Source organism: Oryctolagus cuniculus, chromosome 7, assembly GCF_964237555.1.
Source record: "Oryctolagus cuniculus chromosome 7, mOryCun1.1, whole genome shotgun sequence".
NCBI lineage: Eukaryota > Metazoa > Chordata > Mammalia > Lagomorpha > Leporidae > Oryctolagus > Oryctolagus cuniculus.
Genome location: NC_091438.1, coordinates 44,405,292 through 44,423,745, shown reverse-complemented (window position 1 = coordinate 44,423,745; position 18,454 = coordinate 44,405,292). Strand labels below are relative to the sequence as shown.

The following is an 18,454-nucleotide window of genomic DNA, read 5'->3' as shown; positions in this document are numbered from 1 at the left end:
GCAGGGTGTGGGATAGAGGAGGCGGGAGTAACTGAGGAGGCGCACTACTCTTATTATCGTGGGGGGGGGGGGGGGCAGAGGCCCAGATGGTGAAAGCCAACCCAATCCAGAGAGGAAAGCTTTTGAGAAATGGTTGTCACTCAAGGATCTGCTGAATTACAACTTGAATGAATGAACCTAGAGTGGGCCAAGGAATTCACAGTGAGAGGGAAGGAATGAGTGCTTCCCTGAGAGCTGGGAGCATGGAGTCAGGGGCTTGTCTTTTTTTTTTTTTTTTTTTTTTTTTAGGGGCTTGTCTAAGTCCTCCAGGCTTAATGGACTCCAAAGAAAAGGGAGCCTGCTGAGGCCTTCCGGAACTCTGGAATGCGGGCTCGTTAAATACCTTCTTGTTGGAAGCCTAAGCAGTGAGGCCAACCAGCTACCCCCAGGAGAGCTGGGGTCATTCTACCGGAAACATCAAACCTCTGAGCTCAGCCAGCAGCTACCTTCTCACTGCCAAGCTCCAGGCTGAGGAAGAGGAGTAACTTGTCTGGCCAGTCAAGAGCCCCTGTTCACTGATGTAGCAGTGCCCTAGACAAACAGGAGGGCACGTGAGGTGAGACTTCCTGCTGCCCAGAAGCAAGCCTACATCCGTTGTCCCGGGCCCCGGTGTCCATTGCAGGGCACACATTCGGTGGGGGGGGGCCCTTCCACAATGCATGACAGTGCTTAGAAGATGCAAAAAGCATAAAAGATAAAAGGTCCTGTGGCCAAGAGCCCCCTAGATTCCCAGCCACACCCCAAACAGTAGCAACCACACCATCCGTTTGATAAGAATTTTTTTATTAACATATAATATTTAATAAAAAATAATATCCATTCTGGCTCTCTCCTCCATTGCAAGGGGAAGAGTAGTTAGGAGGGGCTGGCACTGCCCACCCCTAGGCAACTGGACAAGCCCTGCCTCCGGGGCTCCCTCTACTCCCTGCTTTCCAACAGGCTCTGACCTCCAGACAGACGGTTCAAAGTTACAAGTGCTTTAGGCCCTCCCTTGAACTCCCCTAGGCCCACCCACTGTGCAGAATTCAGGGGCCACCCGGACAAACCCCTTGCTTTTCTCATTCCTGGGATCCTTCATTCATATTAGAAAGAGGATCTGGGGGGGACAGAGAGTCTCTACTGGCCAGGGGAAAGGGAGGAAAGGGACAGTGATGGGGGGCAGGGCCAAGAAGGAGGATGGTGGTGAGGTCCCTCACTGCAGCCGGTCACTGCGGAACGAATCCTCCACGGCAGGATCAGGCAGCAAGGCGCAGGGGTCACTCAGCATGTTTAGACCTTCCAGGCCCAGTGGCTCCATGCGCAGCTCATCTTCTAGCCCCAGCCCCAGCTCCAACCCAGCTGCCGACACCTCAAAGCCAGGTACTCCAGCCAGGGCTGCTGCGATTTCCTTAGAGAACCCTGGCGAGGAGTCTCCTGTGGGTGGAAAAGGTGGGTGAGGCCCCCGTGCCTCGGAAACTCTCGACACCCGTCAGTCTTGTACTGCATCAGTGGGTGTTTTTTTTTTTTTTTTTTTTTTTTTTGACAGGCAGAGTGGACAGTGAGAGAGAGAGACAGAGAGAAAGGTCTTCCTTTGCCGTTGGTTCACCCTCCAATGGCCGCCGCAGCCGGCGCGCTGCGGCCGGCGCACCGCGCTGATCCGATGGCAGGAGCCAGGAGCCAGGTGCTTTTCCTGGTCTCCCATGGGGTGCAGGGCCCAAGCACCTGGGCCATCCTCCACTGCACTCCCTGGCCACAGCAGAGGGCTGGCCTGGAAGAGGGGCAACCGGGACAGAATACGGCGCCCCGACCGGGACTAGAACCCGGTGTGCCGGCGCCGCTAGGCGGAGGATTAGCCTAGTGAGCCGCGGCGCCGGCCCAGTGGGTGTTTTACTCCCTCCTTCCAACCCCCAGCATCACCACTGCCCCCTCACCCGTGAGGATGATGTTAGGTCCTGAGCCATGGCGGGAACAGTGGGTCAGGTTCTGGTGGTTGAGGGTATGGGGGTCCTGGGAGCCGCTCATTGGCCCCTCACCCCCTAAAAATCCAGGCCCTTCGGAAAAGCCAGGGGGATCCAGCGCCAGGCTGGTTGATGGGCTCTCCATGCTGAACTGCTCCAGCTGTGGACACACAGGCAGACCTTGACGAAGCAGGCTTCAGCACGGGTGCTCCTGCCCGCGCCTGCCTGACCCTGCTCACATCCCCTTTGCCCATCAATCTCTATCCGCCCAGGGACAAAGACAAAGACAGAGGGAGGTGGCAGCAAGCAGAGCAACAGAAGCGAGCACGGGGCCCAAAAGTAGGTGTGGGCACCGTACCTGCTGGGCCAAAGCACGCATGCCAGGAGCGGGTCAAGGCAGTGGTCATCAAAGAGAAGGCTGAGCAGAAACAGAGGGGCAGGAGTAGGGGGTCAAATGCAGGAAGAGAGGAGCCCCAAGCTGGCAATGCTATGTCACCTGGGGGGATGGGGACCCCACAACCTAGGTCTCCCAATTTAGAGTGTACTAGAGATACCACCCCCACCCGCTCCTCCCCTGCTTCTGAGGCGGGACCTGAGTACTCACGTTCCTCAGGCTGAAATCACTCATCGGCCGGTGGCAAGGCTGCTGCATGTGCCCAGCGGATCCAGGTGGGTACAGTGTCCCATAATGTGGCTGCCGGCCTGGCGGCTGCCCGCCTAAAGACTGCACTGAGCAGGCCTGAGAGGACAGCCCTCCTGGCTGCTGCAGAGGTTTGGGGGTGGGTGTCTGGGTGGGCAGAACCAGACTTGGAGGACTATATGTATATGGGGGCAGTCGCTGGTCAGTGGGCAGTTTACTGGTATCCAGGGGGACGCCCTGAAATGAAGCAATGAAAAGGGGGGTAGTTTATCCCTCAGTGTGCCCCCAAGATGTCTTGGGGCTTCCCACTCTCTTTAAGCTGCAACTGTCCTCAGCACAAACATGACAATATTCCACAGGCATTTGTTGGGTCAGGTGCAGTGACTCCGAAGTGCACATCAGAAGGAAAGTGACCGAGCGAGGCGAACACAGGGTAATTTTGAAGTTACTCCAGAAGTCAATCATCCCTAAACCCTGATACTTCAACTACTGGTAGTAGTGGAGTGCTGGTGACACATCTCACAAGTGACTGACAGCACCACAATGGAGGTGAGAGCTGCTGTTCTAAAGCCTGCAAGAGGCCGGAGGGAGTGGGAGAGGAAGGAGGGAAAAGCAGGAAAGGAGAGAGGGCGGTTAAGCCCACTGCAGGCTTTGAGAGCAGAGTGCTTGCTGGCCTGTCTGTCTCCCCTGTGGCAGAGGGGGCCTGTGTAAAGATGGAACACAGAACACACATTCCAGGGAGCAGCAATGGAGGAGGAGGAGAAAGTAGGGCAGAGGAGTGGGAAAAGAACACTAGGGTGAGAGAAAAGGGGGCAGAGATAGTAAAACACAGAGAGGACAGGAAAGGAGGGCCGAAGGGAACATCTCAGCACTAAAGTAAGAGTTCTCAGGTCTGGCCCCAACCCTGCCTAACCTGGGAGTAAACTTGGGGAGGCGCTTCCCCTGTGGACCCCCACGCCCACATCTGCCCAGTGAAGAAGGGACTGCACTCCGTGATCTGGGAGTCTCTGACAGAATTCCATGAAAGCAAGGGAAATGAGCAGAGAGGATGGGCCAGGAGAGAGGCAGGGCAAACAAGCCAAGAAAACAAGGACAGGAATGAAGAAGGGAGAGGGGCAAGGAGAAGCTACTCTTTGCCGAGCGTATGCCTGGGCTAAGCCTGGCACCAGGTGCCTCACGGCTGTTACTTCATGTAATCCTTCCAAAAACACCCCTGTTTTATAAAGGAGGCCACTGAGGCTCACGGTCCTTGGATTATTCATCCAAAGAGACTGCAACAGGAGGCAGAGGCAGAATTTGAAACCAAAACGCTTAGCCCCAGGGTTCACATTCCTAAGCCAAGAGGAGACAAGATGGAGGCAGAGGACAGAGGAGTGGAAAGGGTGGGTGAGACAAGGGTACAGGAGGTAGGAGAAGAGATGGGGGAAGGGAGACAGACATGTAGGGAAGGCAGCCACGCATACCTGAGTGATGGAAGACAAGGTGGGTGACATTGTTGGCGAAAACTGTTTGGGCAGCTGCTGTTGGGACCTTCTGGCGTCGGCTGGGCCCGCGGGCAAACTCAGGGGGCTGAGGGGCACTCGGCGGTGGCGGGGGGAGGCCCCAGGGGTAGAAGCTGGGTACAGGGGGGCACCCAGGACGGGAGATGAAGTGGAGGAGGAAGAAGAAGAGGATGAAAGGGCTGGGGCACTGAGTGAGGGGTGGCTCAGGGAGGTGGTGGGCAGTGCATGGTGGGCCAAGGAGGAGGCAGGCAGTGAAGGGTGACTGTGGGAGCCCTGGAGCTGGGGCTGAGGACTGCTCAGGGAGGCCTGGAGGTTGGGATTGCTTAGGGAGGACTGCAGGGATGGGTGGCTGAGAGGTGAATGAAGTCCTGCAGGCACAGACAAAAAACCAGAGATGCCAATATTACTGATGGGAATTGGGGCCCTTTCCGCCCAGGATGAGTAGCAATGACCAGACTATGGAGGTGGCAACACAATGTCCTCCCTACGCTGTCCCTGACAGTTGAGATTGGGACTGCCCACCTAGGGGCTGCTCTCCATCTTCTTTCCAGGAAGAGCCATACCTACCAGTCCTCAATGATTGAAAACTGCAGTGAGGGAATGCTGGTGTGTGAGGCTGGCTGGGCTGGTATGGGCAGTCACAGGAGGACCCCAGTCCAAGACTCCCTCCCCTCTGTCCCTCCAGCCAGGCAGCACCTGGTGGGCACGTTGTTGCAGGATGCCACTCACCTGGTGCATCATAGCCAGGGCCCAGGCCCAGGCCCCCACTGATGCCCAGGTGGGTCATGGTGTGAGTCAAATTGGAGGTACTGTTGCCCCCACTCAGGCTGGGGTAGGCTGTCTCCTCAGGGTCCAGGGGGGTGGGCAGCGGTGGGGGAAAGTGCAGGTTGGTGAGGTCAGGTAGGGAGCCCCCCGTGTTCATGGCAGGTGGGAGAACAGGCACATTGGCAGGCTGGTCAGGAGACGGAAAGATGCTGGGGAAGGAGAGAAAAAGGAAGATGTAAACGGGAGGGAGGCAGTGGTCGGGGAGAGCAGACATCAGTCTCCCACATCTCCCCCCGCTCTTCCGCTAGCCTCAGAGGCCACTTACTTAATTCCAGGGACTTCACAGGACCGAGGCCGGGAGGAGGACGAGGACAGCTGAGGAGAGAAGGGAGAATGTGGAAATGAGGCAGTGCTCAGTGGGAACACTGGGAGCTCTGCTCCCTGCAGGGGAAGGGCTGACACCCAGGGGCCCACACCCACCTTCTTAGCATCCCATGGCTTCAGCAAATGCTTGTCGTCCAGCAAATTCTCCTCAATAGCAGGGACTTGAAAGAGAAAGACTAGTGATGGCAGGGCTGGAGAAGGAGCCAGGAAGGCAGGAAAGGAAGCAGAGGCAGGTGCAAGGGAATCCTGCTCCCTCAACCTGCACAAAGTCCCCAACACCAGCCCAGAAATTCTTTGGCACTCAGTACCCAACAGTGGTGAGGAACACATACCTTTGGAGTCCATTTCACCATCCAGGAAACCTGCAAGGGACGCAGTGGAGTCAGTTCCAGGGCCCACTTGCCTACCTGTTTCAAACAAAAGCTTCAGGCTACTCCCAACCCTGGGACATGACCACTTACCCCCACGGCGGCTAGGCAGGACACTGGGAGGCGTGGGGGCTGGGTAGGTGTCCTGGGGGCTGGGATTCATTACGCTTGTGTGCAGGGCAGAGTCAGAGCTTGTCCTGTGGAGGGAGCAGAGATGAGCTGGCACCCATGACAGTCTTGCTGGGTCCCATGCCCTGCCCAGAAGGGAGAAACACTAGCTGGGCGAGAGCAGGATGGGAGTGATGGGTAGGGCCCCACAACTGCAAATGAGAGACTTGGCCTAAAGAAGGCAAGGGCCATCACCTGTTAAGTGCAGATGGGAGTCGAAACAACTGCCCCTTCTCTGCCGGGAAATTGCCCCAGGGCATCGTCCTGGGGTGGAAAAACAGTCATGAGAAGGAGAAAGGTTGGTAATGGACGAGAAGGTGGGCACCAGCTTGGAAAATGTGGGGCAGCCAAGGTGGAAGGAGACCAGGATCATGCCTCACTGTTTCTGGTTCTTCCGATACCTGTAACCCATGAGGCTCTGCCCCTGGTCAACCTAAGAGATCTGGAAACTTCTCAACTCCTCTCTCCTAAAATAAGCTGAATAGGGAATCTTGGAGCTTGGCTACTCTGCTGGGTGTAAGTCCTAAGGGTGAGATGGACAAAAAGGAGGGGTTCAATAATCTCAGAGTGTCCAAGGACCTGGGATCCACCCTTGACAGAAGGCAGCCATTTTCAACTGCCACCTCGCCATTCTCCCTTGCCCCTTAAACACACACACACACCAGCCTGACTACAGTTCCTATTGGTCCTACTCTGACTGGACGGTGAGGCTTGGCCACTCATGTCAACATGGCCAAGACTGGACTCTGACCCACCTACTCTACCTGCCCCCACCCCTCCCAGCCCTGCTGCTGTGGAAGGAGGTACTGCTGAAACCCTAGCCCACTAAGCCGGGCCCCAACCCAAGGTCCCTCCAAGGACATGTCGGCAAGTGGGTAGGAGATTCCGCCTGCGCTGGACACTCACCTTCGCCAGCTGGACTCTGGGGGAGGAGATAAGTAGGCAGGACTGTAGGGAGAGCTGTCAATGTGAACAGCACCCGTTAAGGGAAAAAGTGGAGAGGGACGAGACCAGATGAGAGAGTAACGGAGGCAGAGATGAGTTGTCTCAGGAAACTCACACCTTCCTCCTCAGCTACAATGGGCAACAGTGGGGCCAAAGAATGGAGGTGAAGAATAGAATCGGTCTTCAGTTTGGCTGGAAAATACAAAAGACTGTCTGCGCAGGGCTTGAAGGAGGTCAGTCTGTGGGTGTGAGGCTGGAAGCCAAGAACAGAAATGAAGGAGGAGGGACTGCGCCTCCTTTGGAAGGAGACTTCTCAGGGAGCTCTGCCTCTGGCACAGAGGAGGCTGCAGTGAGGTCAGTCAGAGCAGCACAGTCTGAGGAGCAGTGGTTCCGGTCACAGTCACACATGCAGCTGTGTGACAACAATGGGCTGCGGCCTTCTCAGGGAGCGCTTCTGAAAAGGATGGGCCTGGACAGCACTTACAGCCCTCTCCTACCTGAGTCCCCGGGGAACCACATCCCATCATCCTCCAGACCCCTCAAACTGGGAAGGATATGTGGCGGGGGTATCGGCGGAGTGGGGACACCATTCTTCTAGGATCTCTCTGCACCCGCTCCACCAGCCCGTGGTGCCGAGTATTCCGAGATGAATCCAAAGGCGAGTGGAGGGGGCTCTGCCGAAAGGGACAGGTGAATCAGCAGGGGAAGCGGCCTAAGAGCCTCCGCTCCTCCCTGGCCAGTGTCCACTCACCTGGAACTCGGCCAGGCCACAGCCAATCTGGTTAACATTGGGCAGAGAACCACCATAATGGGAGCTCCTGGTGTATGCCAGTCGCAGTTTCTGGGCCTGTAACTGAGACGTGGGGAACAAATGGCAATGTCATGGAACGGAGCACTGTCCCCTTAGGCCATCCTTGTCACCAGGATGTGCTGCTGCTGTTTTAAAGAAATCTGCCAGATGGGGCAGGCACTGTGGGGCAGTGGGTTAAGCGACCACTTGGGACACCAGCATCCTGTACTGGAGTGCCTGGTTCAAGTCCTGGCTATGGCATTTCTGATCCACTTTCACGCTAGTGTGCCTGAGAAGGCAGCAGACAATGGCTCAAGTCCTCAAGTCCCCGCCACCCAAGCAGGGGGCCTGGATGGAGCTCCTGGCTTTGGCCTGGCCCAACCCTGGCTGTTGAGGTCATTTGGGGAGTAAATCAGCAGATGGAAGATCTGCGTTTGTGTGTAGGTGGGTGCACATGTATGCACGCATGTGCCTGGGTGTATGTGTGTGCATGTGTATGTGTGTGCACGTGTATGTGTGTGTGTGTCTTTCCCTCTCTGTCACTCTGCCTTTCAAATAAATAGCCTTTATTTTAGAAAAAGAAGAAATTTGTCAGAAAAAGACCCCCCAATCCACTCCAGCCCTGTGCAGGCCGCCCTCCTGGAGGATTGTGCTACTCTCGGGCAGCGCCTGGCACTGTGCTGGGCCTGCCTCACTTGGAGTCAGTATAAGCAGAGTCCCTGAGGGGCTGTCAGGAGCTCCAGGCTAATCACAGGGAGGGGTGTCTATTATGCACCTCTGCTTTCCTCTCCAGATGCGTTCAGGACTAATTGGAAGAGAAGAGCGAGGCCACAGGTGGATATCAGAGTCATTACTGCCAGCCTCTTTCCTTCCCACTCCGGAGAGCACGGGCTCCTGGGCTCAGTCACTTGCCCAGCCTCAGGAAGGCTACACAGCTTGTACCTCCAGAACTGGACTAGCCAAGGGATGATGGCCCTCCTAGCCAGAAAACAGTGCCAAAACCAAAAGGCACACTTCCACTGACTCCTAAGATCCTGACTTGGCAGGGAAACCTGGCGAAAGGAAGTCGGAGAAGGAGCAACAGACCACTCCAGCCAAGACTCGTCATCTCCCCGGCCTCATCTCTGCTTTGGGGAGATACATCTGATACAGGGGTGAGGTCCCTCAACCCTCGGCCTGGCATGAGTGTAGTCTGCCTAGAGATCTCATATGCCCCTGTGAGAGCTGAGTATCCACTGCCAAGTCTCGGCCACTGCCACCAGCCAAATAAAAAGACCCAGGGCTATGGAGAAGTAAATTCTAAGAGCTTCCGGGGTTGCACTGCTGTATATAAGCCAACACAAGAAATGCCCTTCTGTTCCAGGATGTCAGAAATGCTGACCTCGGGGTCACTCCAAGACCACTTTTGATAGATACAGCAATGCCAGCCTGTCAGCAACACAGGACCCCATGGCCATATCTGTCTCAAGTGGGCTCTCGCAGCTGGCCAGATAACAAGCTGAGCTCCAGGTCTCTTATTTCTCACTCTAGAATCTGGGGTCCCCAGGCCTTGGCTATGTGTGTCCACTAGACTTTTCCGTGTGGCAGAGGCATGGAGGGCAGAGGGGGTCTTTTGATAGACTGAGGCACCACAAAGACAGAAGCCTGTGCTTTGGGTTTCTCACAGCTTTTCTCTGTTTGCACACATAAGCCCTAGGATCCTACCCGGCCTCTGCTGGAATCCCAGTCCAGAGGGCAGGGCCTGAACTGTCAACCAGAGACCAGCCTGTCTCCCATCTTGTGTCTGTCCCCACTATGATCAAATCTCTTAACGGGGAGCAGCCAACAGTTAGACCACAATCCTCATGGTAGTGAGGATGGGTTATGCTTGTGCATGCACACACATACACTCTGCTTCGCCACCTAACTTTCTCTGTTCTGACTCCCACAAACTAGGGCACATGGTCCCAAGAGACACAAAGAGGAAAAAACACACAAAAACCCAAACACACCCAAGGGAAACACACACAAAAATACAATCAAAGTCACAGTCATAGGCTGATGTAATCACAGAAAAAGCCTTGAAGTGTGTTATTTATGCTCCACCATCTCCCATTAAATTCCTTCCAGCTCTCTGCAATGAAGGACCCCTGCACTCTCCTCACCTGCTGTTTTGATATGTCCCTAAATTAGGACTGCATGCCAGTAGGACAAATCCCCAACCCTTGCTTCTTCAGACGTCCAGCCCTGGGAAGCAAGAAATCAAGGCGGGGGCTTCAGTGGCAGCCTGGCAAAGTTTTCTGGAACGCCTAAGGAACGAATAGCCCCTGCACATGGAGGACCCTCCAAGGTACCCCATAAGCTGACCTACAGTCAGCCACTGCCCTAGGAGGCTCAGCAAGTCATCCGGCTCCACGCAACCTGTTTCTGGGATTCAAAGCTCTAGTCTCCTCCAAGGCCAGAACACCAGGCAGCAGTCTGTGAGCGATGGACCTCACCTTCCTTCACATCAGGAAACCACAAGAAGTATTTGAAAAAGGAAGCAAAGGGACGGGACGCAGGAGGGGACTTCCTGCCCCACCGTACCCAGCAGTGCGCGTTCACACCACTCAAGGGGCCTTTTCCTGGAGGTACCAAAGCGCCAAGAGTGGCACAGCAGGGCAGGAGAGGAGTCCGTGGGGATTACAAACTCAAAGGAGCCAGATTAGCAAGCCGACCATCCTCCCGAGATGCCTCGGAAGAGTCCCCTAGGGAACTCCGTCAGGGATGCACAAGGACCACTCACCTCCTCCTTCCGCCAGATTTCGGGCGACCACTCTCCGCCCACTCCTGCCTCACGTACTGGCCCCCTCGCAATCCCACTCCCCCAACCTCTCCAGTGTTTCCGACTCTTCCCGCAAAATCCGTCTTCCTGCCCGTCGGCCCTCAACCTCACGCTTCCCAGACGGCGGCGCCCGCTGCCCGTGCCACCTCCTCGGCTACGGCTCCCGCCTCCGCCCCGCCTCTCCGACCTCCGCTCGGGAACTACTCCACTCCGCTCCCGCTCCCCAGCGCGGCCCCTCACCCGGGTGGAGCCGATGTCCATCATCACCTCCTCGAAGGCCGCCGTCTCCTCGGCCTGACGCTGCTTCTGCAGCGCAATCTTCTCACTAAACTTGCGCGGATTGGAAGCCGAGGTGGTGGCCGAGCCGGGCCCGTTCGCTCCTGACGTCGCCATCTTCCTCTCCCGTCCCTCCCCGCCACCTTCCCAGTACAAGCCGCGGCCTTTGCCGCGGGCTCCGGCCCGGCTCCTCCAGCCGTAGCCGCCGCCGCCGCCGCCGCCGCCTCAGCTAGCACCGCGAACCCGGCCCCAGCCTAGTCCTGACCTGCTGCGCGCAGGGCCCGCCGGGAATTGTAGTTTGTTTACGTGACTCCTTCACACCCCCCCAGTTACGCAGCACGGAGAGGAAACGGACACCATTTCCCAGTAGCCTTGTCGACTCCGGGAATTGGGGACCTTGCTCCACCCACTTGGCTACTCCCTGCGCGGAGCAAGCTGGGAAACGTAGTTCTCAATTAGTCCGGAGCACAGGATTAAGGAGAGGAAAGGGAAGAGAAAGGAAAGGAAAAGAAGGGAATGGAAGGGGTGGAGACAGGGAGGGGCCAAGTAAGAGACAAAGGAGAAAAAACCTGGTCATCTTCAGGGAAGGGGACTATTGGGGCCAGAGTGAAAACACTGAGAGCAAGTATCTTAAACACCTGTAAACATCTGGGACGCAGGTCCTCTCAAGCAGCCACACACTAATCCCTTTCCCAAGACAAACGAATCGAATACAGCACAGATGTATAAACATTTTTTATTTGGGTAACATATCCCAAAACAGGTCAGTTAGTAAAATAGATTCTAGAGAATACAGCCCTATGCATAGTCCTCCCTCCCCAAAAATAACCCTGGTAGGTAGGAATCTGCCTACCCACTTGGGCTCCTCCGGTATATATATATATATTAAAAAAAAAAAAAATTGGTAGCTCAGTGTTTATCATTTGTGCCTGGGGCACCATGTCCATGTTCCATATTCCTAAGGTGCAGCAGTGGTAGGTGGCCCCAGCTCTCCAACAGTCCCCTGACCCACAGCCCAGCAAACATTTCTGCCCTCTACCTCCCCCAAGGATCTGGGACCAAAAGAAAGCAGAACCCCTCCACGGAGGCGCTGGTCAGGGCTCACTGCCACATCACTGTGCTTTGAGAAAGAGGGAGGGAAGCTATTTGGCACTTTAGAAATAGAGGAGTGGGCAGAACTGGAGATGCCCTAGAAGGTACCAAAACTGGTAAGGAGAGACCATTTGGCACTAATCCCCTGGGAGAAGGGAAGAGGGAAACTTATTTGAGTACAAGATTAGGGAAGTATGAGGGGCCCACTTCAAGTGGCAGGTGCTGAAGTTGAAATGGGCTAAAACCAACAGGGCACTGACTCTGGGTCCATGTCCTCCCCATCTGCTTACCCCATAGCAGCGGGGTGCCTACCTCTGGCTTTCCTAGTGTCAGTCTGTCCCTATCCATAGTCCCTGACCAGTCAGTGTCCTCTGATCATCTCTCTAGTGACTTAACTGTCTCGCTTCTTGGGCCAGCCTTTGCCCCACTGCCTTCTCATTTCATTGAACGAGATATCCCAAAGCCTCCAACCCTACCTCCCAGAGAACTCTTTGGTCCTCAGCACCTCCCTCCCCACATACTGGGGGAGGGGAGGGAGGGCAGGGGCACCTGCTGACCAGCCTCCCCTGCCCCTCTCTTGACGCCTCCTAGATCTGAATGAAGAGCAGGCCAGTGAGCAGAGCAAAGCCTGCTAGGAGCAGAATGACCTTGAGGATCCTCTGCTCAGAAGTGGCCAGCTCCTGAGGCAAGATTTCCAGGAAGGTGATGTAGAGGAAGGTGCCCGCTGCCATGCCCTCCAGCACAGACTGGGCCAGCTGGTGCAGAGGTCCAGCCAACTCTGCCAGAGCTGCACCCAGCCCAATGCCTAGAGGTGTCATGCATGAGAAGAGGATCCCACAGCCAGCCACCACCTGCACTCGCAGGTTGCTCTGCAGCAGCCGTAGAGACAAGCTAACAGCCAGGATACCCTTGTGGAGCAGCAAAGCCAGGCACAGCTCCATGGCCCGAGCGCGGTCCCGCTGCAGCCCCACCGCCAACCCCTCGAACACTGAGTGCAGGGCCAGGGAGAAGACCAGTACACAGGCACGCAGGGCTGAGGGGGCCGCCGGGGCTCCATGTGCCTGTGGGACCCCTGGCCCATCGTGCCAATGCTGTGGCCCACCATTCACTGTTCCCAGCAGAGCCCTTGTTTCCTCCCGAGGCGGTGGCCCCGACTGCTCCTTGTAGGCCAGTGTGATCTGTTCCATCACCAGGACCAGGAAGAAGCCCATGGCCAAGATGAACTCTTGTAAGGGGAACTGGAGCTGTAGGCAGAAGGAGCAAGAAGGAGTTCAGGACACAGGACAAGATAGACAGGAGGAATCAGATGTTGACTGGTGGAGGCCCAGTGACACAGAGCTGGGGTCCCACATAGACACAGGGCCATCTGCAGTCACACCAAGACCGAGTTACTTGGTGACACGAACACAGAATAATACACAATCACCTAGACAGGGAGTCACTCCCAGTGTCCCATGGAGACCAGTTTCTCAACTTTGGCACTACTAACATTCTGGAGCAGATATTTAACACGGGAGCTGTGCTGTGCAACTGCAGGCTGTTTAGCAGCTTCTTCAACATCTACCCATCAAATACGGGTACCAAGAACAATGACTTGGGAGGCTGGTGTGGTGGCGCAGTGGGCAAAGGGGTAAGGTAGCAAAGCCGCTGCCTGCAACGCTGGCATACCACATGGGCGCCAGTTCACATCCCAGCTGCTCCACTTCGGATCCAGCTCCCTACCAATGGCCTGGGAAAGCAGTGGCAGATGGTCCAAGTGCTTGGGCCCCTGCACCCATGTGGGAGACCCGGATGAAGCTCCTGGCTTCAGCCTGACCCAGCCCTAGGTGTTGCAGTCATCTTGGGGAATGCACCAGCAGGTGAACATAAATCTTCCCTTTCTGTGTAACTTTCAAATAAATAATTAAAAAAAAAAAAAAGATGGCTTTCCCCACAGGTATGACAACCAAAAACATTTCCAGACACTACCAAATGTTACTTGTGGGGCAAAACCACTCCCAGGTTAAGGTCACTGATGTAGACATACACAAAGTGTCATAGGGAGACATAGTAAAATTCACATGTTGGTCCAGCTCCCCAGATGCTTAAACACAAGAATTTCATACTGCTGCTGGGACATTCAGGTTTATACACAGAGACACAGGGCACTGAGTCACAGACTTGCAGAGGATTATATGCAATGTCACTTCCTCAATCTTAGGGAAGAGGGAAGGAGCACAGGGTGACTTCTCTGCACCACGACCCCACTGTCTCAGTTTTTCCTATAATGCGGCCTTTCCTATGCCTGGGACTTGGTTGTTCCCCACATCCCACTTCCTTGAGCTAAAACCCTTTAGAGCCACAACACCCAGCACCTGGAAATTGTCTCCTGCCCTTCCCAAGCCTGCGGGGCCCTCCAGGAAAGTGGCAAGAGAGTGAAAATGATTCCTGGAGCACTGTTAATTTACTGGCAGCTGGATCTGAGAAACTCACAGAGTAAGTTACATGCCTGATCATAAGGCTTCTCACACCCTCTGGGGGTGGGGGATAGGGATATTGGGTGGAGGGAGCACAGAAAGTTATGCCCCCTAATAATAATAATTAAAAAAACCCCACACAATGCATCGGATCACATGCCAAGAGCATGTGATTACATTTTACACAGCCACAGAAGGAAAGGTGAACAGATCTGTACGAACCAGCTCTCCTAGAGGTATTTGATGTGCTACACCTCCACACACAGGGTCACACGCTGCAGGTAAGTGCTCACCGTCACGTGCAGGGCTGCCAGGGCCTCATCTATGGCAGCCAGGTAGTCAGGCAGCAGGTCCAGGAGACAGGTGGCCAAAAACACGCCCCCCGCAAAGCAGCTCACTAGGCTCAGGGCTTTCTGGCGGGAAGCTGAGCAAAAGTGGAGTACGGAGGGGAATGAGCAAAGGAACCCCGTCCAGGCTCCAAGACCACACCCCAAGCAATGGCTACTCCTGCCTTCCAGGCCTCCTCAGGTCACCTCCCTGGGTCCCCAAGCACCCACAGCAGCAGGGAAAAGGAGTGGCCTACCTGAGGCTTCGTGGCTGGCTCCAGGCCGCCGCAGCACGCAGATGGGCACCAGGCTGCACAGAAGGGTGAGCACCAGAAGCAGCACCAGGGCCCCCAGCTTCACCTCCAGCCCCACGGGCACTGGGGGTGCCGAAGCCACAGCCTCTGGGCGCCACACCAGGAGCTCGGGCTCTCCCCAGGGCCCCATGGCGGCGGTGGTGGTGGTGGTGGCTCCAGCGACTCTTGGACCTAGGAAGATCAGACTGGACTGGGTGGCTGGCGGGATGGTCACACAAGGAAAAGAGAAGCCACCTTCTGACCTTCCCCATCTCGGGGTGACTCATGCCCTCCGTCCCATCCAGGAACTGTCCTCTTTTCCTCCAGACTTTATCTTTCCCAAGCTACTTAATAACTTTACGAAGCCAGGACGGGGGGGCAAGGAGGTACAGATAGGCCTGCGAGGGGCTCCCATTACCCTTTCACCAGGAGTCCCCCAAGAGCTAGCGACTGCCTCCAAATAGAACCTGGCGCTGGGTGGGCGGGTGTGGGGAGGCGTCTCCTAAGAGACGCAGAGGCCGGGAAGGAGTGAGTGAAGCGAAGAGGGCTGGAGACTGCGGAGAGAAGTCCCAGGTAGCTCCGTGGGGCGCCTGGACAGGCAGAGCTCGGCAGGGAAGCGGCTCTCGCGCCCCCCGCCCCAGCGCCGTCCCCGCAAAGGCAGACAGCGAGCTCCACGCCACGGGCGGAGGCGTCGGCGCCCAGGACCGGAGGACAGGGACTGTAGGGGCTTTAGGGGCCCCGGGGGCCCGGGACGGGCTGAGCCGGCACTGAGGGCGGTGTCTGGAAGTCCATGCTCTGGGAGGCGGGGTGCGCGGCCGCCAGCGTCGCGGGACGGAGATGAAGAATGTTGAGAGCGGGGACTCGGACTCCTAGGCCGCGGGAGGCCCGGGAGGCAGATCCCGCTCGCGCCCGGGGGCCCGCACTCACCTCGCCAGGGTCTCACTACATGGTATCCGCTGGGTTCCGGCCTCCAGTCGGGAATTCCCGCCCCCACCTCGCCGCCCCCTCCCCCCGCAGCCGCCGCGTCCCCGCGCCCGGCGACCAATGACGGCGCCGAGTGGGCGGGGCACCCAGAATGACGTGAGTAGCGAGCCAATCAGACACCGGGAGGAGGAGAGGTGGGGAACCAGCGACTTGGGGCGAGTGAGCACAAGCGAGGGAGGGGACCAGGCAGAGGATCGAGGGCTGCGAGCTGGGGTTCGGTCGTGGAGGGCTTCCCGGCCGGAGCCGGTCCGTCCTCACAGGCCTTGAAAATACAGAGTTTTTCCTAAGAGACGGAGCTGGAAACCCCGCGAACAGGGCTGGGGTCGCGTCCCCGAGCCGCATTCCTGTCTTCCGCCCCACATTTCTGAGGATACCTGGCTGGCCTTGGCCCCAAGTCTCCTTATCTTATCTCTTAAGATTCTAACACCCGGTCAGTGCCTGCTATGGCGCCAACTGAGGGAAAGAGTTCCCTTCTTAAGACGAACTTCCTTGCCTGACTTCGCTCCCAGCCCTCACCAGGAGGAAAAGGGCTAGGGAGAACTGGGAAGAGACAGACGTTCTGTCTCAAATCATCCCTTCTAGACTCCCAGCGGCGGAAGCTGACTTCTGGGCAGCCTCCTGGCCTCTCCGAGGGGGCAGAGAAGAGGCAGCCAGCTCAGGGGTTGTGGAAACCCCAAGCAGACAGGAGCTTCCCTCAGCATACTCCAGCTTACAGTGCTCCCCAGGCCGGCAGGCGTCTGGCCAAGACTCTCCCGCCTGCGCTGGCACTCTTAATCCTCTCCCTCCAACCCCGCTGGCCTCCTTTCTGTTTTCCGTTCCTTGAAAGCACCAAGGTGTTTTCAGATGGGGACCTTCACTGCTTCCTCAGCGGGGGTCCTCTTAGCCCACAGCCCTTGCTCTTAGAATCACCTTCTAGCCTCATGGGATGCTCAACGTACAAAAAAAATAGGACAAGTTTTTAGAGGAGGTTCAGACTAGTATGGATTACAAAGAAAAAAAAAAAGCCTTATTCCCCAAATAAGGGGCAGAGTGATGGCCGGAACTAGGCTCCAGAAATGTTCTTCAAGTAAAGGGGGAATGTGAAGACTTCTAGAGAGAGGGACTAGGGAAAAGGAACCTACAGGACTCTTAAGATCAGGTTGTGGCCGGCACCGCAGCTCACTAGGCTAATCCTCCACCTTGCGGCGCCAGCACACCGGGTTCTAGTCCCGGTCGGGGCGCTGGATTCTGTCCTGGTTGCCCCTCTTCCAGGCCAGCTCTCTGCTGTGGCCAGGGAGTGCAGTGGAGGATGGCCCAAGTGCTTGGGCCCTGCACATTCATGGGAGACCAGGAGAAGCACCTGGCTCTTGCCATCGGATCAGCATGGTGCCCCGGCCGCGGTGACCATTGGAGGGTGAACCAATGGCAAAAAGGAAGACCTTTCTCTCCGTCTCTCTCTCTCTCACTGTCCACTCTGCCTAAAGATCAGGTTGTAAGTAAAACATGATCATCATTTACCAACAACTGGGGTCAGCGTTGTGATGTAGCGGGTTAAGCTGCTTCTTGGAATGCTGGCTTCCAGTATCAGAGAGTCAGTTCAAGTCCCAGTTACTCTGCTTCCAATCAGCCTTCCTGCTAATGTGCCTTAGAAAGCAGCAGCAGATGGCCCACGTCTTTGGGCCCCTGCCATTCAGGTGGGAGACCAGGATGGAGTTTCTGGCTCCTGGCTTTGGCCAGGCCCAGAGCTGGCCATTTGGGGAGTGAACCAGTAGATGAAAGAGCTCTCTCTCTCTCTGTTGCTCTGTCTTGCAAATAAGTAAATCTTTAAATAATTTTTAAATTTTTTTAAAAATAAAAATTACGGCCGGCGCCGTGGCTCACTAGGCTAATCCTCCGCCTTGCGGCGCCAGCACACCGGGTTCTAGTCCCGGTCGGGGCGCTGGATTCTGTCCCGGTTGCCCCTCTTCCAGGCCAGCTCTCTGCTGTGGCCAGGGAGTGCAGTGGAGGATGGCCCAAGTGCTTGGGCCCTGCACCCCATGGGAGACCAGGAAAAGCACCTGGCTCCTGGCTCCTGCCATCGGATCAGCGCGGTGCGCTGGCCGCAGCGTGCCGGCCGCGGCGGCCATTGGAGGGTGAACCAACGGCAAAGGAAGACCTTTCTCTCTGTCTCTCTCTCTCACTGTCCACTCTGCCTGTCAAAAAAATAAATAAATAAATAATAAAATAAATAAAATAAATAAATATAAATAAAAATTACTAGTAAGCTCCAGATTACTCATGGGAATATTATGCATATTATGGTTTATCTCTGGTAAATTATGCTTTCAAGATCATTGGGAATCAGTAACATTAACAATGAATCATAACACCTGAATTCTAGTCACAACTCTACATTTATGTGTGTGTATAACTCTCTATTTTTAAATTCACAGATGAAAAATGTGAATGTTAATGATGCTTTGAAAAATATACACAGATTGCAGAATGGCTTAATCAACCTGATTAACATATGCATTAACTCACATATATCATGTATTTGTGTTGAGAACACTTAAAATCTATTACCAATTTCAAGCATATTATTAATATGGGTATTAATTATGGATACCATGTTACACTCTAGATCTCTTGAGTTTTGCCTTAATTTGGTGTGTGATTCCCGGCAAGTCATTTTTCCTCCCCAGAGCTTGATGAATCAGGGGAAGAG

The 18,454-nt window shown here is 55.7% G+C and overlaps 2 protein-coding genes across 9 annotated transcripts; both read right to left on the bottom strand.

Annotated features, from left to right (window-relative positions):
- Nucleotides 1-805: 805 nt before the first annotated feature.
- CRTC2 (CREB regulated transcription coactivator 2) lies at nt 806-10,982 on the bottom strand. Of its 8 annotated transcripts, none has more exons than XR_011390415.1 (15): nt 10,582-10,903; nt 7,500-7,601; nt 7,306-7,422; nt 6,710-6,771; nt 5,999-6,067; nt 5,729-5,832; nt 5,600-5,629; nt 5,364-5,428; nt 5,209-5,258; nt 4,848-5,092; nt 4,080-4,486; nt 2,581-2,853; nt 2,335-2,394; nt 1,950-2,136; nt 806-1,452 (listed from the first exon to the last, which is right to left on the bottom strand). XR_011390415.1 is itself a non-coding variant. In XM_051857271.2 (15 exons), the coding sequence occupies exons 4-15, from the start codon at nt 7,336-7,338 to the stop codon at nt 1,232-1,234; spliced, it is 1,746 nt and encodes a 581-aa protein (XP_051713231.1). In that variant the 5' UTR covers nt 7,339-7,422; nt 7,500-7,601; nt 9,683-9,764; nt 10,582-10,720; the 3' UTR covers nt 806-1,231. The 8 variants fall into 8 exon arrangements, 6 of the variants coding, with proteins under 6 accessions (XP_051713231.1, XP_069933788.1, XP_051713228.1 ...); XR_011390414.1 differs by having other exon boundaries at nt 6,710-6,774; nt 7,309-7,422; nt 10,582-10,877; XM_051857271.2 differs by lacking the exon at nt 2,335-2,394 and adding an exon at nt 9,683-9,764 and having other exon boundaries at nt 6,710-6,774; nt 7,309-7,422; nt 10,582-10,720.
- Nucleotides 10,983-11,339: 357 nt separating this feature from the next.
- Nucleotides 11,340-15,850, bottom strand: SLC39A1 (solute carrier family 39 member 1). The gene is made up of 4 exons (XM_002715483.5): nt 15,712-15,850; nt 14,749-14,976; nt 14,459-14,589; nt 11,340-12,953 (listed from the first exon to the last, which is right to left on the bottom strand). Exons 2-4 carry the CDS (start codon nt 14,933-14,935, stop codon nt 12,297-12,299), a joined length of 975 nt encoding a protein of 324 aa, XP_002715529.1. The 5' UTR covers nt 14,936-14,976; nt 15,712-15,850; the 3' UTR covers nt 11,340-12,296.
- Between the last annotated feature and the right edge of the window lie 2,604 nt (nt 15,851-18,454).

Bases quoted from the DNA above. Each gene is read 5' to 3' on its own strand.
- CRTC2 (XM_070077687.1), bottom strand. From the start codon at position 10,734: ATGGCGACGTCAGGAGCGAACGGGCCCGGCTCGGCCACCACCTCGGCT. The intron at 5,630-5,728 runs GTAAGTGGTCAT...CGTCCCTTGCAG, and splicing joins CCTGCCTAGCCGCCGTGGGG to GTTTCCTGGATGGTGAAATG. The intron at 5,093-5,208 runs GTAAGTGGCCTC...CTCCTTCCCCAG, and splicing joins TGTGAAGTCCCTGGAATTAA to CATCTTTCCGTCTCCTGACC.
- SLC39A1 (XM_002715483.5), bottom strand. From the start codon at position 14,935: ATGGGGCCCTGGGGAGAGCCCGAGCTCCTGGTGTGGCGCCCAGAGGCT. The intron at 14,590-14,748 runs GTAGGCCACTCC...ACTTTTGCTCAG, and splicing joins AGCCAGCCACGAAGCCTCAG to CTTCCCGCCAGAAAGCCCTG. The intron at 12,954-14,458 runs GTGAGCACTTAC...TTCTGCCTACAG, and splicing joins TGGCAGCCCTGCACGTGACG to CTCCAGTTCCCCTTACAAGA.